A 26207-nucleotide genomic window follows, 5' to 3' on the forward strand; every position below is an offset into this window, starting at 1 on the left:
TTATGAGGAAAATATCAATTACAGGTAATTAGGTAAATCATATTTTGGAGCACAAAAAGCATGACTTCTAAAGTGTTTCAGACAAATATGAAAATCAAAGGGAAAGTGGAAAAGGATTAAGCACACTGCTAGAAAAACGGCATACGTGCCACTTCATCATGCTTTGCATTCAAAATCAAGATTTCAGGAGGACGCCACAAATCATGAGACAAGAAGCAAAACGAGGCGCTCTGAGGTCATCAGTGGATGATTAGCAGTGATTCAAATGAACCCTACATCAAAGATACTAAAAATTCAATGTAACGAGCAGATCTTGAGAACATCTGAATACTTGAACTACAGCTGATGTTTAGCAGGTCTTTATGCACTACCAAAAACCACTAAGCATTTTGAATATTGGCATTATTAAAGATATCCCCTTAACTATCCAGTATTGTGTCAGATCTGATTCATCAGACACTGTGTGACATTGTATTAGGCATCACATAGAATCTCCATGTAGAACCATATTGTACATTCTATGTAGAATGTTAGTTTAAGAATTTTTGTAATTGATTCTTTGTGAGTCAGTTGAGATTTGCTGTTGATGGCTGAGGTGATTAAACCTTACGTGCCTCTTACCTCTTCATGTTCCTGCTTCATTATTTCTTATTGAAGACACCACATTTACTTGGCCACGAGTGAGGGCATTCTATCACCTCAACATCCAGCGTTTGATGCCATCCCCTCATGAAGAGATTAAAAAGAAAATCCTCCTCCAGTAGCTGTGTATCTTTTAAGAAGAGAAGGCCTTCCTTCTCCCGCGGCTGATTTATGAGTCCGGCATCGAGTGTATTGGGCCTTCGTATCGTAAATCCCATGGTGAGGAGGTTAGAGGGAGGGGCAAGCACTGGCACGCATTTGCATTCCACTGGGATCTGAAAATCGTAGCCTGGCATAGGCCAGATTCACATTTCCGTTCCAGGAGAAAGTGACGATTGCGCTTGTGCTGTTACGCACATGTGCCATTTTAGGAAGTTGGGAAGTTGTCTTTGGAAGCTTGACATGCGTCGTCATGCACGATGGCCATTTTGTGCTGTTGGGAAGAATTTCATTTCATCAATAGTCTTTGCAACAAACTCTTTGTTTCATTCACTGTGAAGCACATCTACTTTCTCAGGAGAGCGTCTACTTCTGTTACTGGCACACCAAGGTTTGGATGAAGTTATTTATCAGATCACTGTCATTATTTTCGTCGAGGTGGCATATGATCATCGTGCAGGTTTGGGTGAAGTTAATTATCGGTGCACTGTCATTGTTTTCCTCGAGGTGGCGTATGCTCATCGTGCAAGTGTTATTAAGCCAGCTTTGTTTGTGACTGGCACACCATTGAATTAAAAGGAAGGTAACAAATTCAACCTGTGAATTGGACCTTTTATCTGTTGGTTGGGTTGAACATCTTAGGCCGGCACCTTCAGTGACTGGCACACTTGTAGGTTCTAGATTTTCTCTGCTTATATTGTTATTAACATTGGTGACTTGCAATATCATTTGATAAAAAGCTTATGGAAAAGTTGTGTCAGCATCAAATCTACAGTCAGTGACATTTATTGCATAGTTGTGTCTTAACAGATTATTTCCATTCAAATAGTTAAACAACAGAATTACTTATAATAGTTTTATTTGTAGTTAAGTTAGTCGTTTTTGAGAATATTTTACTTAACGTGACATTGCTACACCATGCAGAATGTGACACAACCTCCTTTCTTTTTGACAAGTCCAGGTGAACCAAGTATAAAATGGCAAAAATGGAAAAAGATTTTTGTGAATTATGCAAGAGTCTGTGGGAATCATACCTTTGTAGGTGCAAAGTGACAAGGTGGTTTGTCTGTGGGACAAACTTAAGTGCAGAACGAAAACATTCTTTGTTATTACATTGTCTTGGGTTAGAGGGACAGGAAGTACTCGAGCATTTACCTGAGCTCAGCACTGCTGATCAGAGGAATCTCAATGAATACGAAATATGTATACTGCAGTTGGATCACCATTATTTTCCACGGTTGAGCACGTTAATGGAAAGGTATCATTTTGGTCTTCGGGAACAAAAGAAGGGTGAATCGATTGAAGAGTTTGTCTCAGCTTTACGGAAACTGGCACCCTCTTGTAAGTTTGGTGGTGCAGTAGAGGAGAGAATTAGGGAACAATTTGTATTGAAATGTGCTCATGACAATATCAGAAAAGAACTGTGGTTAAAAGATGAGCCTCCTTTAGATGAGGTCTTAACAATTGCCAAACAAGTAGAACATATGATGAAATGTGTTGATGAGTTGAGTTCTGATAAAAGTAAAGCTATCACAACCAGTACGAATGTTGATGAGGTCATCTGTCAAGTTCAAAACAAAAATTCTGTGACTAAAGATAAAAATACATCTTTGTCTGCCACTGGAGGTACCTCTGCATTTGACGGTAAACCAACATGTTTTAGATGTGGTAGATTAGGACATCTGGCAAATGCTTCTTTCTGTCCTGATTGACAGGTTGTTTGTAGTACCTGTGGTAGAAAGGGTCATTTTGACAGCTGTTGTAAAAGCAAGGTAAAGAAAGGAGATCAATCTGTGGTAAAAGATCAACCACAAGTTAAAGTTGTTACTTTTCAGGTTGATGAACAGAAGGCTGCACATCCTTCTCATATGGTTGAAATTGAAGGTGTTCAACTTGAGTTAAAGTTTGATTCCTGTTCTCATCTTACTATGATAAGTGAAGATATTTTTCAACAGTATTTCAGTGCTAATGTCAAGCTAGTTAAAAATGATGTTTCTCGTCTAGGTTATGGTGGTATACCCATTAGAATGTTAGGGTATTTTTTGGCATCAATTGAATTGTGTGGACGTATGATTGCTGGCAAAGTATATGTGGCCAAGCGCGGGGATGCTCTTTTAGGGTGGCCCAATCAACGTCTGCTTGGTGTTCGTCTTAATCCTAATGCAGTTCCACAAGTCCAGGTCCAAGAGGTGGATGATTCAGTCTCTGTGTTTGCTGAACAATTTGCTGATGTGTTTGGGGACAATCTTGGGTGCCTCAAGGGATACAAACATCACATTAAGTTGAGAGAAGGTGCTGTCCCAGTGGTTGCAAAAGTTAGAAGAATTCCAGTGAATGAACAAGCTGGCGTTCAGAAGGAGATTGAGTGGTTAGTAGAAATGGGAGTCATTGAGCCGGTTGAAGCGACAGAATGGTTGGCTCCCATAGTCGTGGTCAAGAAGGCCAGTGGTGAATTACGCCTCTGCATAGATTTACGCTCTCTTAACAAGGAGATTATTGTGGACAGATTTCCTTTGCCCAATATTGACGAGATGGTTGGCACGTTGTGAGGCGCTAAGTATTTCCCTACTCTTGACTTGGCATCAGCCTATCACCAGGTTGAGCTGGAGGAATCTTCACAGGAGTGGACAGCCTTTGTGACACCTATGGGAACTAATACGTTTCGTATGATGCCGTTTGGGCTTGTCTCCGCTGCGTCGTTTTTTCAACATATCATGTCGAAAATTTTAAAAGGACTTAGAGGTGTGAGGTGCTACCAAGACGATTTATTGATCTATGGCAGCTCGAAGACAGAACATCACTCCAGAGTGTGTGCTGTGTTGGGACGTCTTAGGGAGGCTGGTTTGTCTCTAAAAAAAGAGAAATGTAAGTTTGGTGTTGAACGGGTGAATCATCTTGGACATTGCATCACTGGACAAGGTGTTTTCCCTAAGAAGGAACTGGTTGATTATATTGTGAATATAAGTGAACAAGTCAATAAAGAGGAGCTCTTATCTTTCTTAGGTATGGTAGAATTTTATAGTAAATTCATTCCAGGGTATGCTGACAAGACTCAATATTTAAGGAGACTCACTGGTAAAAGTATTGTTTTCCAATGGTGTGATGAGTGTGTGAAAGAGTTTTGTTCCATTATAGAGGAATTGAGGAAAGCTCCATCTTTGCAAGCATTTGTGCCAGGTGAGACGACTCACATTTTGACTGATGCAAGTGCAAAAGGGTTAGGTGCGGTTTTACTTAAAAAAAAAGATGGTGTGGAACGATTGTTTGCTTGTGCCTCCAGATGCTTGAGAGGTTCGGAACTTAATTATTCAGTCATTGAGAAAGAGTCGTTAGCCATCTTTTGGGCATTTAGGAAGTTTAGAAATCTGATTTGAGGTACCAAGGTGAAAGTGGTGTCTGACCATAAACCTCTTAAGGAGGTATTTTCCTAAAAAAAGGTCTTGATTCAATTTCTTCGAGAATTAAGAAGTGGGTTATCTCTCTCCAAGAATTTGATTTTGATGTTGATTACATGCCTGGTGCTATCAATAAATCTGCAGATTGTCTTTCTCGGTTGGTTAACGTTAAGGAACTTGACACGGATGAAGAGATTTTTGATGATGATGTGATTAATGTTTGTGAAATCACCTCTGGTGTGGTTAGTGAATCTGAATGGAAGGATGAAATTGAGAAAGATCAAGAAATTAAGAAAGTCATGGATATGTTGATGAATAACAAGCGTCTTGAGAAACCTTGGGCTTTGATTGGTGAAGAGTTATCTGTTGTTGATGGTGTGCTTGCTTGAGGCACCAAACTAGTTTCTCTGACAGGCATAAGGAACAAACTTCTGAGTCTTGCTCACACTGGTCATTTTGGGATATTAAAGACCAAGGAGTTTCTGAGATTACAATTCTGGTGGCCTGGCATGGATTTAGAGGTTGAAAGGTTGGTCCCGGAGTGTGTGGAATGTTGTGCTAGCGATAAGATTTTGAAAAGTAAACAAATGCCCATGGTTTGCAGGAAATTACTTAATCACCCCTGGGATGAGGTTGCAATTGACATCGTTGGTCCGTTGCATGGTGTGAGTGACACCCCTTATTTGATTGTTGTTTTGGATTTGTATTCCAGGTGGATTGAGGTGGCTGCTGTTAGAGATATCTCTACAAGATGTGTCATTAAGTTTTTAGAGGCAATTTTTAAGAGGGAAAGCTTTCCTAACAGTATTCTCTCTGACAATGGGCCTCAGTTCTGTTCAAATGAGTTTCAATGTTTTTTTAAAAACAGTGGCATTGTTCAAAAGGGAAGTGCAGTTTACCACCCAGAAATCAACGGAGCTGTGGAAAGGGTCAATAAAACCCTCAAAGAAAGTATACAGTTAGCCAAAGTCAATGGCTTGAATTGCAAAAATGTTCTTCAGGACAGGATTACAGCTTACCGCATGTCACCACACTTGACTACGGGGAGGTCTCCCTTTGAGCTTTTTAAAGGTAGGGCTCCCCACTCAAAATTGTGTCCAGGATGGATGAGGTTTAAAAAAGGTTTAGTTAACAATCAAATAGGAGATTGGAGGAGCAGAGAACTGGATAAGCAGTTTAATAGAAAAATGTATTTTGATGAAAAGAAATGTGCTCAAACCAATGAGGTGAAAGTTGGTGATTTTGTAAAGATAAAAACTCCTGTTGGATGTCAACCCTGGTCTAAATATTCCAAGATTAGGTGTGTGGTTAAGATATTTAAGAATGCGGTCAAGACTGAAGATGGAAGGATTTGGAATAAGAACCGTGTGGTCAATTCCAACTTTCCTTCAGCTGAGAGTCATGGAGGTTGTAACAGCTCTTATTTCTCATCAACAGGTGTTATTCCCTTTCCTACAGGTTCTTCTGGATTGCCTAGTAATGTCAGGGAAAGGTGTCAGAGGGTTTGCAGACTTCCTATGTACATGAAAGATCATGTATGACGGTTATTTTCTTTCTCTGTTTTTTTTTGTATTTTGTATTTTTTTTCTTTGATTCAGTGTTACTATTCTGTTGTGAATGAGGGAGGTGTGTGACATTGTATTAGGCTTCACATAGAATCTCCACGTAGAACCATATTGTACATTCTATGTAGAATGTTAGTTTAAGAATTTCTGTAATTGATTCTATGTGAGTCAGTTGAGATTTGCTGTTGATGGCTGAGGTGATTAAACCTTACGTGCCTCTTACCTCTTCATGTTCCTGCTTCAATATTTCTTATTGAATACACCACACACTGCTTCCTCGAGTATGTATGTTGTTAGACTGCTGGTCATTCATAAGCAAGTGACACCTACGCATTTACTGCCTGAAGTGCTTTGTAAACTGGTCCTCCAAGCTCACCAGTCATTCTAGAATGGATTACGACACAGTGACTCATCGAAAAAAGCTTTGTGAATTGGGTCCTTCGAAAATAAAATGCTATTTTCGTGCACCTGAGTGCTACTTAGGAGCGCAAAGAACTCCGTGAATCACGGGCATTATAAAATTCATAGATAATTATGTAGTATACAGTACTCAACTTTAACAACCAACTATAAAAACCATACCGGACACGAGCCGTCTTCATTTTTTATAAATACACCGACATATTTGAGTACATGGTATGTTTTGATTTGACCACTTTTGCTTACCAGTTTGACATTCTTCTGTCGCTGTAGATCTTTATTTAAATATTCAATTGATGCTCACAATTATATCAGAAATGAGTTAGTAAAGCTAATTGATCTTGCTTTGCCAATGCTCTGCAGTGACCACTTTTCACTTTTAAAATGTGCTTGCATTGTGAAAGACAATAGTGGTGACCTGCAATCTATCTATAGGAAAATACAAAGCTTTCATACTTTCTAGTTGGCTGCCTTGTTCCGTAATGTTTAGTGGTGCCTAGTGGTGATGCAACCCAGTGGCCATCTTGAAGTATGAAGGAGGCACGGGAAAGTGCTGCATGACAACATCCAGTTATTTTAAAGAACAAAGGTCCTTAGCTTAAGGTAGGTAAAAAACATTTCAACCTATACTTCAATGAGAACTATGGGTAGTCTTCCAATGTCCAGCCGGACAGAGGAACGTTTATTTAGAACAGATGTAGCAGAAGTTAAACAGAGTGAAAGAAAGGAGAAAGGATGAAACATAGACACAATCCTGTACCGAGCTTTACAAGAGGGAAAATAGGGAAATGAGAAGAAAATGCAGGCAAAACCTTTGGAGCAAATGGTGGCTTAAAATACAATACACTCTTAAATAAGCTCTAACCCACAGTTACCACAATACAATTTACACAATGGATAAATTGCGGTACTGTTTGAAAAGTCGACGTTTCGATCCCTAGCTCCTAATGCAAGGGGATCATCCTCAGGACTAAACATAAACAGTTGCCTGATTTGATTTCGACGCCTGTAAGATACAACCAGGAAAAAGGGGGAGAGAAAACAAAATAAGGTCTACCATTTACAATTGGAGATAGCATGTCAGTGTCATTGCAAGTTGTGAGGACCATATATGTCGTCTGTGACTAAGTGAAGAATTTCTTAAGCAAAATAAGGGAGAACCCGATCGAAGTAACTCATGCAAATAGTTGCGAAAGCATCAAGGTTAAAGAACTAAGGAAGCAGTTAGATAAGCAGTTTGTACGAGAACTGTGAAACAGTGTCTAAGTGAGAATTTGTGAAGAACGAACGACGCAGTGAGAATTAAGACACAATCAAAATATTGCATATCATGTGCGTGTTCCATGCGCTGTTGGATTTAAACGGCATGCCAAGGAGGATTCGATGTTAAGCCAAGTTGAGTTATAATAAGCACAAGGGGCGAGGTGTGTCAAAGTGACGGCGCAAGTGTAGAATTTGTAAGGAACGTGTTGGGAGTGATTAAAAAGTGGTCGGCGCAGTGAAGGATAGCTGGCGTACTCACTGGGAGTTAAAGGATGATCTTATGAAATGACTCGTGGTGTGACCAGCACAGGGAAAAGGCACGTAGTGTGTTGTAAGATCACCTGGGGATGAAGGAAATTGGTGTGCGGCTATGTTAATAAGCCGGAGGAACATGGTGTGACATGGTGCGGAGGTGGATGGGAATTACCTTGGACACGGGAAAGTAGAGCGTGGTCTGGATGGGTAAGGCCACGTTCAAAGAGCCAAGCCGGGCACCGCATCGGTGGAAGCGATGTAGGAATCAAGGCAGCAAGTAATGGCTGCCAATATATGAGGAGCTGTGGAAGCGGGAGAGGGCATTAGGTTAAGGGTGTCAGGGGCACGAGCAATTCCTGATAAGTCGGATTCAGTTTCAAGGGCTTACCTCAACGGAGTCTCGTGGCTACAGCGTACGGTCTTCCTTTGTTTACAGCATGGTAGCAGTAACACATTGTGGGTCGGAACATGCTGTTTATGTAAGCGCCTCATCGTCCACTTGTGTAACAATAGACAAGGGACTCTACAGACGAGGTCTGTGCAAGCGCCGGTATGGGGGCCATTTTGGAATGGGGCGCTTGGTTGGCAGACATCTTGGGAAGGTGAGAAGGGACTATGGTAAAACCGCCAAGTGATCAATTAAAAGAAAATCCGTCGTGGGTGCAGTGGTGCCTATGTGCTTAAATCTTTAAGTGTCAAAAACCATTTCAATATATGATCTTATTATATACATATTTACAGTTTTGTTAAGAAGAAAACAGTTCATCCATTACATTGAATAGTATTACATTCAAATTTTGTCAAATTTTGTCAGTGTCAATAGAAGTAGAACTTGGGCTTGTTTAGAGTTCAATTTCAATAAAGTTCATAGGTCTGCTACTTAAAGTAGAGTTGTCCAATCCTCAGTTCTATTGAGCCCAGTGCGTATTGAGTCAAAGAGGATAATCAATTTTAATTCCTCTCTGTTGAGCAATTGGGCCATATTGCCACCCCTTCGGGGCAATTTCAAAAGTTTAAGAACAGTCCAGCGTATGTCGTCTTCACTGTGATTGGCCTCAGAGAAGTGGTCAACAAGGGGCGCATTTGGTGTCCTACAGCGGATGCGGCTTCTGTGTTGACAGATCCTGGTCTTGAATCTTTGCGTTGTTTGTCCGATATATACTTTCTGGCATGGACAATGGATGAGATGGATCACATTGGATGTGTTGCAGTTGGAGAATGATTGGCAATGTACTGTGGCGTTCTTAAACGTAAAGCTTTTACCCTCGATGGTAAATTGACAAACATTGCAACCCCCGCATTTAGAGTGCCCAACAATGGGGGACAGACCCCACAGTGCATCAAGAGTAGTAGTGTTAGGAGTGACAGGTAATGCAGCTCTGACCAGATGATCCTTCAGATTTCTACTCTTTCTGAATGCAAACAGAGGTTTGTCAATGTTAAGACTGCCAGCATTTAGAATGGGCCAATGGTGCACTATCATTTAACTCAACTTGTTGGACACAGGGGAAAAGGTTGTGACGCATGCAATTCTTTGTAATTCTTTTATTGGTTTCGGGGTCAACAAGACTTCTCTGGGGCAATACCATGCTCGTTTTGAAGCATTTTTCACAATTCTTCTGGGGTATCCCCTGTCCTTGAGTTTTGAGCAAAGAACAGTTGCCTCTCTGAAGTAGTCCACCTTACATGAACAATTTCTCCTGATTCTCAGAAATTGGGAATACGGCATAGAATCCCTTAGGGCCCTAGGGTGATTACTGGTGTAATTAAGAAGGGTATTGCGCTCAGTGGGTTTGCGGTACAAGCGTGTTAGTAGCTCGACATCAGAATGAAAAATCGTCAGATCTAGAAATGCGATAGAATCACTGTCAGTGGTGATTGTGAAGGACAACCCTGAGCAATTATTGTTCATCCAATGTAGGAATTGGCGTAGAGCACCGATGTCTTGTCTCCAAATAACGAAGATATCGTCGATGTATCTACGCCAAAAAACAATGCCTGGAAAAAAGGGGTTTGTTGGAGTCAGAATGACATTGGTTTCCAGTTGATCCATGAAGAGCACCGCTAGGTTAGGAGCAAAAATAGCCCCCATAGAAGTGCCCTTGATTTGTTGATAGAAGGTATTATTGAACAAAAAGAAATTGCGAGTGAGGCATAGTTCTAGGAGTTGTAGAATGAAAGTGCTAGGAACGGCATGTGGGCGTGGGCGTGAGTCCAGTGTCTTTTGTATCACTAGAAGGGCAGTCGTCTGTGGTATGTTGGTGTACAGAGACTCCACGTCCATAGTACATAGAGTCTCTGACATAGGATTGTAAGGGTGGTGTTCAATCATATTTATCATTGCCATAGAGACTCTCACATAACATTGGGTGGTGGGAATGAAATCTTTGATAAAGTAATCCACATATGAGCCAAGCGGTTCCAAAATTGAGCCGCAGGCAGAGACAATTGGACGGCCAGGCGGGTTGGTTGTACTTTTATGGATTTTTGGGAGCGTGTATAATACAGGAGTAGCAGGTTTTTTTACGTTCAGGAAATTAAATTCCTTTTTTGAGAGGAAGCCAGCATGGAATTTAATTTCCTGAACGTAAAAAGACCTCGTACTCCTGTATTATACACGCTCCCAAAAATCCATAAAATCCTTATAGCATGACAACATCCAGGGCATCAGCAAGCCACAATCTGGCCCCTGGCCTGCAGCGGAAGAGTAAAGGTTATCTCTGGTCAGTATTAAATGTAGAATGAAGGAATGAAGCCTTCAAGTGAGGAGAGATTGGAGCTCTCCGTCCAAGCAGGGGGCTGCCCTGGCGGCCGCATTCTGGATCACCTGTAGTCTATTCAATAGGTACTCTGGGAGGCCTAGATATAAGACGTTAACATAGTCCAGCCTTGAGACAATAAGAGCTTGGACAACGGTCTTCCTGTTGGCGAGAGGCAGGAGGGGAAGAGCCTTCTTGAGCATCCGCAGGAGGCCAAACAAGATCCTGCGACTGATGGGATTTGGGCTTTCATGGACATAGTATCATCCATCTTGACACCCAGGTTTTTAACCGTACTAACCGAGGCGAGGGGAGGCGACATGTCTGATGGCCGCCATTGTTTCCACTTATCCAGAGGTGGAGAGCCGAAGAAAACTACCTCCGATTTCTCTTTGTTGCATTTAAGTTTGTTCTCTCTGAGCCATGCAAAAACCCCAGTCAGGCATTTATTGATCTTCTCCTCTGCAAAGTCCTCGCCCCTGTCACACGTAAACAGAAGATGCGTTTCATCAGCATAGGAGATTATTGTCGCACCGCAAGCTTTAGTCAGGGGAGTAAGGGGGGACATATACAGGTTGAAAGGTGTTGGGCTCAAAATTGAACCCCGAGGGACACTCACCTTCATAGGGGGAATGGGAGCGGAGAAGGGAGGAGACCAGACCTCCTGGTATCCATCCTCCAATAAGGAGGAGAACCACTTTAGCAGCATGCCACCCAGTCCGCACTCCTGTAATCTGTGCAGGAGTCGCTCATGTGGCAACGTACCGAAAACTGTGGAGAGGTCCAGCAAAATCAGCACCGCTTTACCCCCTTTATTAGACTTCTCCTTGATCGAGCAGAGCTTTCTCTGTGCTGAAATTAGATCTAAAGCCAGACTGGGTCTGTTGGAGGAGATTATGTTTTTCCACATAATCCTTGATGACTGAGTTAGCATATTTCTCTAGGGCTTTAGAAAACAATGGAAGGAGTGAAATAGGACTATAATTGGATGCCACCAAGGGGTTGGCGGAAGGCTTTTTAAGCAATGGTAGAATTTTTGCATTTTTCCATCTGCAAGGCACATAGCACATGGCCAGTTCTCAGAGAAGAGTTAAGGACAAAGTTAGCAGCTGGGTTAATGACCTCGGCCACCGTGGCCAACACTTTTGCTGGGCAGGGATCTGTGGGAGAGCTTGATTTGAGGCCTTTCATGATCTTCAAGGAAGTCTCCATTTGAAGAGGGAGAAACTGTGTTAAAGATGGACCCTCCACGGGGGCTCCAGATGTTAGAGATTCTGAGCACCAGCCTCCCGCCGGGGGGTTCTCACCGAATGAGTCTTGGATAATTTTGATCTTTTCATGGAAAAAGGAGGTAAGTTGGCTTGTGCATTCCATAGTAGGTATAAAAAGCCTGGCGGCCGAATTCGGGTAAGAAAAGTTTTTCACAATTTTAAAAATTCCCTTGCTTTTATTAACAGATTACTCAATTTTTGAAGAGAAAAATGTTTTTTGGGCCTCATAGATTTTAGTGTGATGGACTTGTAAGGTTTGTTCATAGATTTCTTTGTCCTCTGAGAAAATTTCTTTACGCCATACTCTTCCCAGACGTTTGCAGGAGCTTCTGCTCTGTCTAAGAACTTCAGTGAACCATGGGGCAGAAATTCTAGCTGTCTTTGAAGAGCAGGTGGAAGTAGGAGCAAGTGCCTGGGTGCGTTGCTGCTACCAATTCTCCAAGCAGAGAGCATCCCTCTCAGGATTACCACTAAATAAAAGAGGGTGATGATCTAGCGCTTCACTCAGAGCTGCTGGAGTTATTCGATGGAGGGGTCTTGAGGTAATTGCTCTCTGCTTCCCAAGAAATTGAGTGCATCTTATCAATCTGCACACAGTAAAGCCTATAAGGTAATGGTCTAACCATACTAAAGGTGAGGGGAAATCTATTTGGAGCTCTGAGTTAGATAAAATCTGGTCAAGGGTAGGACCCTTATCATGGGTGGGGTGACAATGGCAAGGGACTCAGTCAATAAGATGGTCTTAGGCTCCGAGGGTTTGTTGAAATGAATGTTAAAGTCTACCAGTACGAGGAAGTGCTTATACTTGAGCACTGGGGGTGAGATTGACTCATTGATGGATTAAAGGAAATTACCAGCTGGCCCTGAGGGCCTATATATTAAGACTCCATACAGGGATTAGCGTACTGATAGTACACAGTGGAAACCTAAGCATTCTGCCCCGTCCAACTCTCACTATAGGGACAATGTTGCAGGAAATGTCCTTTTTAAAAATGATTGCAACTCCACCACCCTTGCCAACAGCACAATCTTTCCTAAGGATGTGATAGCCTGAGGGGATGCCAGAAAAAATGGTCAGGTTATAGGCCTCGGTGAGCTATGTTTCTGTCAGAAACATTTTGTCCGGGCTGGACTTGTGTAGCAACTCGAAAACATGAAGTTCATGCTTTCTCAAAGAACTGTGGTGAGGACATGTTGGGCAACAAGGAAAATAGCACGAGATCTGTCTAAGTGCATACAAAGAAGAGGAAGTAGCAGGTTATGCACTCCCATGGAAAGCTAAATAATAAATGTAACATAAAACAGGAAACTAATTCCATGATCTCAGCAGTGGAAGGATATACCCCTGTCAATCAAAAGCGAGAGTAAAGAAGAAAGGCTCCACTCTGGGACGAGCACAAGAATGGGAAGAAAAGCATTCCAATAAAGAGCAGAAAACTGGGGTAGACTACACAGTGATCCACTCATGAGCAAGGGGCCGACAGAAAAACTCACTCTGTCTCGTACTGGAATGGATGCTGTCTGTGACAGATTGCTGACGCTGTTAGTAGCAAACCCACAAAAATCTACCCCTAAGAGACTGTTGCAAACGGCGCTGAGAAGGCACATCATTATTTCCTAGGCTACATAAAACTCTAACTGAAATATACATAAAATTACACTTTCACAAGCTGCTCCAATTTGTGAAGATGGATGGTGTTTATAATTTAATATATGTCTCATGGTTAGATTAATGCTTCTCATAAATATGATTTAAGACTTGAAAATACCCACCCACCTTCAATTACAGCGCAATGCCGGTGGAATATTATGTATGTATGTTTTAAAATGTAGATTTATGAATATAAAGATATGTAAAAAAAATGCAACCTCTCATTTAAATTTGACATTTTTCGAAGCCAGACCATAAAACTTTATTGGACTTTGCAGCAGCATTCAGGAGTAGTCCTGATTTATACAATGAAAGACGAATGCATAGTTTACAGTCACTATGGTGGCAGCACATCTTTTAACGTTATATACTATTTATTTTTCATACTGCCGCTATACCGAAATAATGACTAATTATTGACAAAATGCTGGAAATAATTGTTGCAGTGTGATACATATGCACAACTTTGTAGGTAATGTCTGCTATTTAAGATTTCCCTGTAAGAAAATACCTCTTCTGTCTAATCACTATAATTTCTGGAATGATGCTGCTGTGTTTTTGACTCTGTACTCTGCTAACCAGCCCCCAGTGCATATGCTCTGACCCCTAAAACATGTCAAATTTGGCTACACTCATAATTTGCCTATTAACCTTACCTGTAAGCCCCTAGTGTATGAGGACTGTAAGTTAAATGTCACTAGTGGATTGCAGCACATATTGTGCCACCACTAAAGCGACATGACTGCACGCCTGCCACCAGTGGCCTGGCTGTGCATGGTAAAACTGCAAGTACAGACCTAAGCCCTCCTTTGAAATATTAATAAGTCATGCCTAAATTAGCCTTAATTGCCAATAAGGCAGGGTGCCTAGTATTTAAGAGTAGGGCATATAAAAATTTAAAGTAAGACATATTGTTCCAGGGAAAAGGCCTAAAAAGATATTTTCAATGTAGTGGCATTAATTGTTCCATAGGAAAGCATTGGCAGTTAATGTTAACTTTAAATAATGTTGTCTCCACCTGGAAAACAGATAAAACGTTACTTCTTGGACTTTTTAAATATTTATCACAAATTCAATTCTGCTCAGTGCCATAGCTACGAGGGGGTGAGCTCAGGTTTAAAATGCAGAAACCTTTACTGGGTCTAACATGTATAGTGCCATTATTACTTGTGGTGGACTACCATCTACCCCAACTAATAATCCACTTTCTGACAGTCTCCATAAATTGACCCCATGCTGGAATACAGTGTATTTGTTTAACAAATTGATTGTGGGGGTGGCAGGTAAGAGGCCCTGTATTTATGTATATTTACACTCCACCCCTCTATGTGAACTCCAACATGAGCAACTTAAAAAAGAGCCCTGGTCATATTGTGTCACTCTCTAAGTAACCCCACAAGTAGGCTGTCCCTCTGTCTAGTGCAGCACCTGAAATATGTTAGCAGAGGAATTGGGCTAGTGCTGATACAGATGCCTATACCATCCAAAGCAGCAACATAACCGCCAGGTTTTTAGATTGCTTATGTGTGACATTTCAATGGCTTCAGTGCACTTATGGGGCACATACTATCACAAAATGTGTGACAACTTCAGAGACAATTTCTTGCCAGTAAAACCATCAACAAAGTCAGTGGAACTATATAAATATCGTATGTTACCCCCTTCTGAGCAATGAAAAGCTCTAAAATGTCTTGAACCTGCTGCAAAACTCCTGAAATGGAAGTTCCAAAACCTATTTCCTCTTGCTAAGGTTAATGTAGTCTATACAATAGTGGCACCATGATATTAAACTAAAAAGTCTCTTGGAGGTAGCACTTTAATAAAGAAGCACAGACATATACAAAGACACACTGTTGGAAGGTGGTTTATTGGTGGTGGTAAGTATGCACTTAACACCAGTAAGTAAAAAGGCCACCAACACTGTACTGGGTCCTAAAAGGTCCCGTGCTCAACTCTTGGTAGCTGCCACCGAGCAATAAGGCTCAACTTAGGAGAAGGACATGTAAAGCATTTAAAAGCACCAATACACTATGAGGTACGACACAACACACAATAAAACTCCCCCACCAAAATATAAAATTAGTAAGTATTTTTATCTTTAAAATGATATAAAAATGACCAAAATCCAATATCACCCCTTTCTCGCTTTCGGACCCAGGTAGGACTTCATGTAGCGCCAGGATTCCTTCGGGTAGCAGTTTGCGCTTTAGAAATGTCAATAACATTAACATTAAAATAGGGAACCAGATATATGAATTTTTAAAAAATAAACACTTTCTAGTGCTTAGAAAACAATAGCGCCACTCTGGGACATCTGCGTGCGCTTTACCGGGACAAAGTCAAAGTTTCAGGCCGAACGCGATGGAGCCCTGCTACACTCCGGAGGCCCCAGTCAAAATATTACCTTCACACTAGAAACCTTCCTGGAGCATTTTCTTCCGAGGGCCCTCGCTACTCTTCACCATGCTGGATTCGGTGAGGGTTCAGCAGCTTGACTTTCAGGGAGTTCCCGGTCAAATCCGGAAGTCGGATCTCTGGATCTCTTCAGTGGGATGAATCTGGAATCCGGGCTCAGTCACGGTTGAAGGTGGCCGGCTTGGCCCTCGCAGTCGGGTAGGCCACCTTATGGAGCTTTTTTCCAAAAGCTCCCAAAACTTTCCTAAACTTTTGGAGGTCTTACAGAAGTTCTCCATGTAGGTTTCAAGGGCTCAAACACAAATCCAAGGGTCTGAAATCTCCCAGATGGTCCCTGGCAATCCTGGACCACACTTTCCACAATCACCTTATCCAATCCCTTATAAGTCCACTGTATGCACTCCAGGAGGTGGACTCTGGCTGGAGAAGGGTCAGTTAAGCTCTGCTAACATGTAGCTGCAGGGAGTCCACTCCTTACTCCCTTTTGAAGTAAGGCAAAGTCCTCAGAGCTGCAGTACCAGATAGCGCAGCAGGCACAGTCTTCACCAGGCAGGCCCTTGAGTGCAGATCAGGATTCCAGCAGGACAGTCATCTTTCATATTGGAGTTTCAGGCCACAGATCTGAGAGGCTATGCACCTCTCACATATTTATTCTCAGCTTCTGGACATCAAGAGGGGGGCACCCCTGACCAATTAGATAAATGGTGCCATCCAGCCACATTACCACTTCCTCCAAAGTGTGGTATCTTCTTGTCCCAGAAATCCATGATGGCTTAAATTTCAGTAGAGTAGTAAGAGCCAACTAAACCAACTCTCAGTGTGGCTTATTTTCATAGATTTCCTCCCCCTACCATCTGCAAATTCCTTAAGCCTGCTATTTGGTTGGGAAACAGGGGACTGAGGGCAGGGGCCTGGCATTCCCAGCCTGTCCTGCCCTCCTTTGAAGCTTCATGATTTACAACTCCTCCCCCTTGCCCAGGCATTCCTGTGTAGCTGCAGAGCTCCCTCCAGCAGATAGGCTCTCCCCTGCATAGCTTCTTATCACCTAATCAAGGCAGCCTTGCTAAGCATGTTAGCAATGCCCAATCAGCGAACACTGCAGGAGGGCTGGATTTTTGCTTACAGACAAAAAAGTGTTATAACCTCTTTGCTGTACAAATTATGCTAAATTCAACAAGAGCAATCTGTTGGATTTATCAATACCATTCTGTTAAATAGCTGAATTATATTTTCATACTTTCCTAGCAATAGTTATATGTCCATAATATATTGTCATGTTAGCCTATGAGTCCAAGTATCTACAATGGGGAAAATGAAATGAGCAATTCCTCCTTCACCAGAGTTTATAAAACATCTTTTATATGGATCCCGCTCATACTTACAGGACCCCCTACTACCCCTGGGACACTTAGGGGAGACCTGGGGGTAGCCTAATACATAAAATGATGTTGAATAATACTTCACAGTGCCCATATCACCATAGTCAACTTTGTAGGGGAAAAATAAAATGGGCAGGTTTCCCTCACCAGGGTTATAAAACATATTTTATAGTTATCTGACCCCCCCACCTCTGGAATTCCTAGGGGAGACTTTGGAGCTACCTGATACGTAACGATAATGTAGATTATCACTTTTATACTGCCCCTGACACCAAAGTGAGTTTGCAGTGAACGTACTTTTTAAAAGCAGTGCTGCAACTCAGGACTGCTTTTAAAATGACCTCAGGCTCTCAGCAGTGCCAGCATGCACGTGCAAATAAAAGCTACTGGCCTCTAAAATTCCAGGCCCTATCATATACGTGGGACGTATAGGTAGTTTTCATCCCCTTGCCCTATTATATACTAGGGACATATAGGGTAGGTCATGCTAATTGTAAGTGTGCCTCAATAAATGTGTGTGTGTTTAAAATAGCACTGGCTCTGGGTCTGACTAGCAGGGCTCAGGGCAGTCAGAGTCAGCTACCATTAGTACCGGTCATCACACAAAAAGTGGGGGTGTACAGGCCAAAAGGGTGACTTTCTAACACACACGCAGTTAAATATAAAATACTGATATAATTTTTGTCTGAAGTTTCCCAATCCACCCCAAAGTATTTCCTCACTTTCCTCGACTGTACTTTAAGTACTTCCGTTTATTATATTTTATGTATGTCAGGGGCTTAAGATAAAAACTCTGGCCAAAATAAAATCTATTCAGCATTTATGTTGTTTACGTTGCTAAAATGGTGCAAAAGAATTGAATTTTTTCAACTCAATCATTATTGTTATTAGTAGGGATAGCAAGGATACATGAACGACAATGTTGGGTATGGATGAACACAACAGAAGTGCTCTCAGAACACTCTTAGGATTTACATGGAAGAACCTATTCTGGAAAAGCCTGTTCTGAAGCAACAGAGAACAATGAAGACATAACACAGGTGTATGTTAAATAACAACTACATGTGCAGTTTTGTGCCGAAATGATATGTTTTATCCGCTGCATTCTTTTTAGAAGGAATATCTAAATATTTTGGGGCATATTATCAAGGGCCATATCTCCGCTTTTTTGGCTTTAAAAGCCAAAAAACTGAGATAATATTATCACCCTCTTAACAAGGCGGCGCTAACATGCATTAGCGCATGATAGCAGCCGTTTTCCCCACGCCTCGCCCTGCATCGCTAATGAGATGCAAAGTAGGCGTTCCTTTACAAAACAACATGAAAAAGGATCGCTAACTGTACTTCGCGGTATTAACAAGCCGGCCCAGGACACCCATAGCGATATTAAAAGCCGCGCTAACAGTGGTTATCGCCAGAAACTAACGTCTGCTAAATTTCTGTCTTAGCTATATGTATAAAGGGAGGAGGATCGTCAGGCTACGTCCAACATGGCCTATCAGCAAGGAATTCCCTATCACTGCAGTGTTATCGCTGGATTTGCAGCGATATACCCGCATTTCGCCACTATCACTGGATTAATTATCGCCTCAGAGATTAGCGTTGTTAATAACGCGGTAACCGGACGATAACATCCAGCGATAGCCGTCGATAAATTGAAATGCGCTATTCATCGCCATCTGTTGATAATATGCCCCATTGTTTCTCTAATCTCTGGCAAAAGTTTTTTTTTGCACATAGACAGTATATTTTAGACTAGTGAGTGTGCAATGATGGAAGTATCCTAACCTATTCTGTAACAACCTATCCCTTCTAGTAGTGATCAGTCCACAGGAGTGGACACAGGCAAATGAAAAGCCACGTAGGAGGAAGAAGCAATCACCAATGTCGCAACAGTAACTAGCGTGGTTGACTCTAGAAAAAAGAAATGAGAAGGACATACAGTGTATCCAGCTACATTCTCCTGAGAACCCTTGGAAAGAAGGGAAGAGCTCAAGGCCAATGAGACCATAAGCAAAGGCATGCAAGAAAAGCAGTATACCTGGATGCAAAAAGGTCAGCTAGGTAAACCCCAGTTAAGACACAATATCCTGATTGAAAGGCCTCAAGATGGAGCTGTGAATCCATAGACAATGGGAACACCCAGCTCAAATGATCCACTAGCTCATTCAGACTGGCAGTTCCCAAAAACCTATGAAAAGAGACAATTTCATCGTGCCACGGGATCATAACCCATCTGATTGACACAGGAATGTGGATTAAACAGATAAGAACAGAGTAAACACATAGGGCCTGATTCCAATCCGGTTAGGAAAGCATTCCCACCTAGGGCCCGATTACGATGCGGTTAGGAAGGCCTCCTAATGGCATTTGCTCCATCCAAATTGGATCGGGAACGTGTCTTCCCGACCGAGGGCCAGATTACAATGCGGTTAGGAACATAGGCTTCCATAGAAGTCAATGGGAGTCCAACCAAATCGTATCTGGAAGCATCCGGATGCATCATACTTGGTCGGTCAGACTCTCCCGATCTGAGTTGGTCGGGAACCATTTCCAAACCGATTAGATTAGGAAGATTTCTTAACTGCATCAGAATCAGGCCCATAGTAGTAGAGTAAAAACCTGTACAGCCAAGAACGTAGTACACCATCTAGTTGGATAAGTGAGCAGGCCAGTGCAAAACCATTTTTTCTGCCTGTCTGAATTGTTTCCAAACACTTGGCACTGGCAGCACTACAGGCAAATGAGACTCCGGCAAGACATAAAAGTCCAACAGCCACCAATACAGTTCTTCCCTAAGCTGACCAGACATTGATACCATGGCATCCAGAACCTGGCGATCCCAGGTGTGCAGGGGTTAGTGGGCCACAACTGAAGTGGTTGAGGACTTTCACCACTGATATCCTGGGCATGATCTACTCTTGTTAAGAGTCTCAGTGAAGTGAGACTGGCAGTCCAAGGCATCTCAGGGAAGTAGTGTAGTGGTTCAGACTCAGAACTCAACAATTGCTTAATAGAACTCAATGAAGGCTGTCAAGCCCAGTGCTTGCATCATGAAAAAGTAAAAGTTCTCTATTATGCAAACCACATCAGGAAATATAAATAGATTATTCTAGAGAACACAGGGTTTTAACTAAGGGCTACAGGTAGGGAAATATGAATCTGAGGTGAAAGACAAGTATAGGCTCATAATGTGAAGTCTAACACAGTTACTGTGTCTATGATCTGCACCTTCTCAGCAGTTAAATATTAAGCCCACACTCTCATTTCTAAGCCCTTTTGTGTCTCTGTAACAGTGTTTAGTTAGCATTTACCTTTTATGTAGTGATGTAACCCCTTCATGAGCACCTTGCTAAATGTAATGCTTGCACGTGGCCCCACCTTCACTCTCAATGCATGTGGAGCTGCATATGTCTAGGGAAATCAATGAGAGAGGCTGCAATCTCTGATGGAATAATGCAGGCCCAAAATGTAATGACAGCAAATCAACAGGTCACTGGTAAAACTATCAGGGGCCCAAGTGGCTCAAAGGTTGTGATTTGCAATAGCACTTGTAACCGTTTTCTAGGGCAAAGTTCAAGAAAAATGCCACGAAGCATAAATGCTTCTCTTTGTGAGTACCAAGTTCACAGGGGAAAGACAGGCTCACTCAACACTTGGTTGCCTACTATGAAATCCCTTATGGGTGACGGGACCAGGGGCCCGCAGTCCTATTTGGGATCTTCAGCACAATCTGCCATGTTCCATTGCGGGATGCAGGGAGATCCACTCCAGGACTGGGATCACATCATGTACAGTCCCTACTGGCCAGGTGAGACTACGAGCAGGAGTCATGCTTGGAATATTCAATGATGCACACCAGTCTTCAAAGGGAGAGGGGTGGAGAAGTACTCACTCCAGCATGAATTAACTTCTAGTACATCCCTTCAGCCAGTTCTCCTTTCTGGGCACTGTGGCTCGACGTCTCTTCTGTGCAGTTTTCCTCTTCCAGGTGTGCCCTCCATTCTTGTCTCTCAGCAAGGAAGGTAATCTCCTCTCTAAGAGAAGTCCAAAGCTCCCCTGCAGTAAGTAGTTACAGATTCTCACATGATGTCTGCTCACCTCTGGGAGACTGACTGTATGCAACGCTACCCAGGATCTCATGGGGTTTATTAACACTCAGCAGAGTACCACCTCTTCAGTCAATGAAAAATTGTGGAACCTTTCAAGGATGTTTCAAGCTAATCTTGTACATCTTTTTCTGGACAGAGGCTGTTGAATCCCCTGTCACTGTTCTGAAACAAGTTTGACGTTGTTCCCTCAGCTCTTGTATCTCTCCGCTCCACAGCAAATAAGGTCTTTGCCTTTTTGTGACTGCCCCACAGCTGGGAACGATGAACGCTGTCTTCAAGGAGGACACCAACAACAAGAGCAGAGTGAGGAGGAAGTCCACGCACCCAGTACCCATCATCGTTTTGGAAATAGAACCTATGAGAGAGACAGAATACAGCCCAGGCAGGTTGATTTCTTTCTGAACTACAAAGGAGACCACTGTCAGGACCCCTCTATATCTTCCATCTATGCTAATGGGAATGTTCAGCAGAGAACAACTAGGTAGGCCACTGCTTAAAGTCACTGACACATTTTGATTATTAGCTCTGTCTCCATCCTCCCAGAGCTTAATGTCTGGTGCATCACAAAAGCTTCATTAATACCAGCAACTCCTTTTGCTAATCTGGGAGACAGTCATACAGCCTGGACCGTGAGTCATGCTTTGACAGAGAAAATACAAAATGTATCCCACTGCTCTCATAAACACGTGCTTGCATGCTATATTCTTAATATCAGTCGCCTAGTATTACTTGTACTCATAGCATACACTCAGTATGTCAGCAAAGGGTGCAGCCATGGTAGTTTAGCTAAAATGTTGAAGGGCAATGTGCTTTTCTCTCGCAACCAGCGAAAGGAAAAAAGTCCTCTCTGGTACTAAACAGCATGTTTGCTCCACTGCTAAGCACCTGTTATGCTCCTGTGAACTCGTGGATAGACGAGAGTCTCAGGTAAAAAGCAACGCATTCTTAGAGCACCATTCCATGCCACAGAGCCCCAGGAGGGGCCTTATCACATATAATGTCTTTGCAGGTATGCGTGAACCACTTGATCTTGGAGCATCTCAGAATACACTGAATTTTGAGGAGATGTGAATGAAGTTGAGGTACAAATAATTAAAATTAATAAAGATTGAGGCGTAGTTGAAAAAAATGTCATCAATAATCTTATCTTATGACAAGTTCTCCTTCTTTGTGAAAGGGTTAGTGACACGCAGGAGGTAAATTGTGGACATTTTCGCGTGAAAAACAAGAATCTCCGAATAATTCATTCACTCTGTGCTCTGTGAAATGAAAAAGAAGGCAATGCGTTGTCCTATTTCCAAAGCGCATGATGTAAAACACTCATACATCTTTACAAATTAGATAAATGCAAGTTGATTTCATTTACGTAATGGAGAGGTTGCGCTGAGTTCAACAGGCGCTCATGATTCATTTCTTCATGAGACCATGGCTTAAAAGCCTTGTATGATTTGCTGCTGTTCAGCTTCACCAAACGTAATAAAAACAACTAATGCAGTTCTTTTCTCTTCTACAGATATGCAGCCACATATATTACTATGATAAACGATTTCAGGGCAGGCTTGCTTGTTTTTTCAAGCATTTTAGAGCCGAATTCATGCAAAGAATACACATGAAGCAATCCATGCACCTGACTTGTGACTCACCTAATGTCCATCACCAAAGAAGCATTGATTTTCCAACCCTCTCCTGAGTGCTGAAAGATTGAAGATCCGCCTTTACGTAGACTTTTGTCCGAGCTATTGACCATCAGCCTGCTGTAGCTTAGCTCTCCCTCCCTGTAAGGCAAGGCAGAAAGGGCAAAGTGTAAGGCATGGAACACTGTCACGCAAATAGAGTGATCCTTCACATTTCAGAGTACAAGGAAGATGGGGATCTGTGAAAGAAATGCCCAAACAACGAAATCAACACTGGGGCCTTCGTTTAGGCCAGTCCTAATCATTATCGCCACTTCTCCATGCACTGCAGTAGTCACTGGCAGAAATAGCCCTAAATTTCAAGGGCCGGCGGGGTGTTGGGGGACAATGGTGGGAAAAGGGTCACATCATCGTGGCAGGGTCACATCATCGTGTTATGGTAATGTAGCTATATTGTCAGAGTTCACAATGTAAAGCCCCTCCCTACAATATTTGACACAAGGTCTGTATTAACAATGTCTCAATCCACTCTGATCAATTGAACCTTCACGGGCTGGCTAACATGCCCAACAGATGCCCTTAAAGTATGTCAACACATAAGCAGAACTAAAAAGTTGGGACCATCTTACTGTGAACCCAAAGTTAACACCAAGTACGCTCCTATGGAAGTGAGGCAGGAAAGTCGGGTGCATACTCAGGGAGAGGATGCTGGGCAGCATCTCAGAACGCCACGAAACACACAATAATCAATGTCCAGCAGGTGCCTCCCCTTTGAAAAAACAAATTTCACACACAGCTAAATGCAAAACATAAAATTGCAAATGCACACAAAGAAATTCAAGCCTTTCTAGCAAACCTTAAACACTAAATTTGTATATGAATATAACAAAACGCTTCTTATTGAATTTGTGGGAGTTCCTGATATCAGAAAACTTTCTTATTGCATGAAAAAAAGTTAACAATATAAAACTCCTTCGTACTGTGTGATTTAGAGTTAAACCAAGCCCTTTCATACTTTATTTGCAAGGGGATACATTCCAATGCCGCTACCACTTATAAGCATTGGGGACACTTTTCAGGTGCTCTAAGACAACTATTGGCCAAACAAGATGCTGTATGGAAGGAGATAATCAAAACTTCAAATACAATTTCTGCTTTTTAAACTTTTTTTAGGACTACTTGAGCTTTGGCAGACAGCTTTTTTTTACCAAGCTAAATCTAAACATCAGTTTCTTCTAGAGCTAAATGTGCTCCATTGGATAGAAGTAGCCAAGAGTGCCAATTTCAATTTGATGTACATTTGGCTTTTTATTAAAAAAAATGGGGTGGGGAATTGCATTCGCTAATGGATACATTTTGCATTCTCCAATTACAAAATTTCTACAAGTGCCTATGGAAAGAAAGATGGGTGTAAGCAACTGGGCCTTTTCGGATGACATGATTGGTAGACCCTTCCATTGCTAATTTGGGCTACTGAAGTTATTAAACACTACGGGCCTGATTCACAAATAAAACATACACTTTTAAGTAACTTTATAACTTTTGCCTATTCGTAAAGTCCTGATTCATAAAGGTAGTAAACACCTTTGATTAACTTACACTTTCAAGTAAGTTTACTAATGTTTGCTAAGCCACAAAATCTGAGTACAAAAAAAACAAAGCCAATAAGTCTCGCTGGTGCAGAGACAGAATATCGAGTACAAAATATCGAGTTGCACAAATATCGAGTTGTTAATATCGTGGGTCAGAAATATTGACAGCAAGAATATCGTGGTCAAGAATATCGACTTAAGGTAAGTAATATTGATTTTAAAAATATCAAAGTGTTTAATATCGTTTGCAAAAATATAGTTGTTAAAAATATCGTTTTCATTATTATGTATTTCAGTATATATTTTATATGTATGTGATGTATGTTTTTTTGTATAGGAATTGTTTGTATTTTTAATATATGTGTTACATTTTTAGTAGTTTTTGTCATTTGAATTTTGCGCTTTTAGTTCCGTAGCGGGTTGTGGGTTTATAGGGGAATAGGGTAGGGAGGAATTTAATTATATGGAAATCTATGAATTTTTTTATTTTGAATTTTGCTTTTTTAGTTCTGTAGAGGGTTGTGGGTTTATAGGGGAATAGGGTGGGAAGTAATTGAATTATTTTATATTTATTGATTCATTTTTATTTATTAAGATTTGTTTAATTGAGATGTTATAGTGTTAAACGTGTCAAGTAATTTATTATTAATTTTAGGTGTGTTTTGGGGTGTTTATAGGTGTAAAGGGTGGGAAGTAATTTGTTTTTAATTTATGAATTAATAATTGGTTGTTAATTAATTGTAATTAATTAATTGGTTATTCATTTTGGTAATTTTGTAATTAATTTTAGGTGTGTGTTGTGGTGTTTATGGGTGTAAAGGGTAGGAAGTAATTATTTTTAATTTAGGAATTAATAATTGGTTGTTAATTAATTTTTATTAATTAATTTGTAATTCGTTTTGGTAATTGTGTAATATTTTAGGTGTGTTGTGGTTTTATAGGTGTAAAGGGTGAGAAGTGTGGGATGTAATTTATTTTTAATAGATGAATTAATAATTGGTTGTTAAATAATTTTTATAAATTAAATGGTAAGTGATTATGATTATTCTGTCATTAATTTTAGGTGTGTATTGTGGTGTTTATAGGAGTAAAGAGTGGGAAATAATTTGTGTTGTATTAATTATATATAGTTGTTAATTAATGTTAATTATTTGATTTTTATTTTTGGGAATTTCATTTTGTGTGTGTTTTTACTTTTAAAGGGGTAAAGTGTGGGAATTTAATACATTTTAATTATTTAATTATTAGTTGTTAATAGCAATAGTTTTTAATTTTAAAAGAAATTTGAATTGTGTGTTGTTATTTTATAGTTTAATTTAAGTGTGTGTTGTGGATATCATAGTGTTAAAGTGTGTGTAGTCAATTAAAGTTTATTATTTGTTTTTAGCAATAATATTTTTAATTCATTATTAATTGTGTTAGTTATGTAAATAAATGTAATTAAAAATGTTGAAGTGTTTTATTATTGGTGTGGTGTTATAGGGTAGGAAATAAAATAAATACATTTATGTTTTAATACATGTTTTTGTTTGTAAATACTTTCTACTTTAAAAGAATCTTTTTGTGTAAATGTATTTATTATTTTATTTTATTTCATATTTGGAGATTTTTTGTTATATGTACTTAGTATTATGTAATCTGTGTTATTTTTTATATGTTTAGTAGTTTTTATTTTTATTTTTTACATTTTGTTTA

The 26207-nt window shown here is 40.9% G+C and overlaps 1 protein-coding gene across 1 annotated transcript in view; it reads right to left on the reverse strand.

Moving 5' to 3' along the window:
* Nucleotides 1-26207, reverse strand: part of ST8SIA4 (ST8 alpha-N-acetyl-neuraminide alpha-2,8-sialyltransferase 4) — a 480430-nt gene that overhangs the window by 326113 nt on the left and 128110 nt on the right. Inside the window, exon 2 of the mRNA XM_085632554.1 lies at nucleotides 22930-23061. Coding sequence (XP_085488680.1) covers nucleotides 22930-23061 — 132 coding nt within the window. The remainder of the gene's footprint in view (nucleotides 1-22929; nucleotides 23062-26207) is intronic.

This window comes from Triturus cristatus, chromosome 2_1 (assembly GCF_964204655.1).
Source record: "Triturus cristatus chromosome 2_1, aTriCri1.1, whole genome shotgun sequence".
In the NCBI taxonomy this organism is placed as follows: domain Eukaryota; kingdom Metazoa; phylum Chordata; class Amphibia; order Caudata; family Salamandridae; genus Triturus; species Triturus cristatus.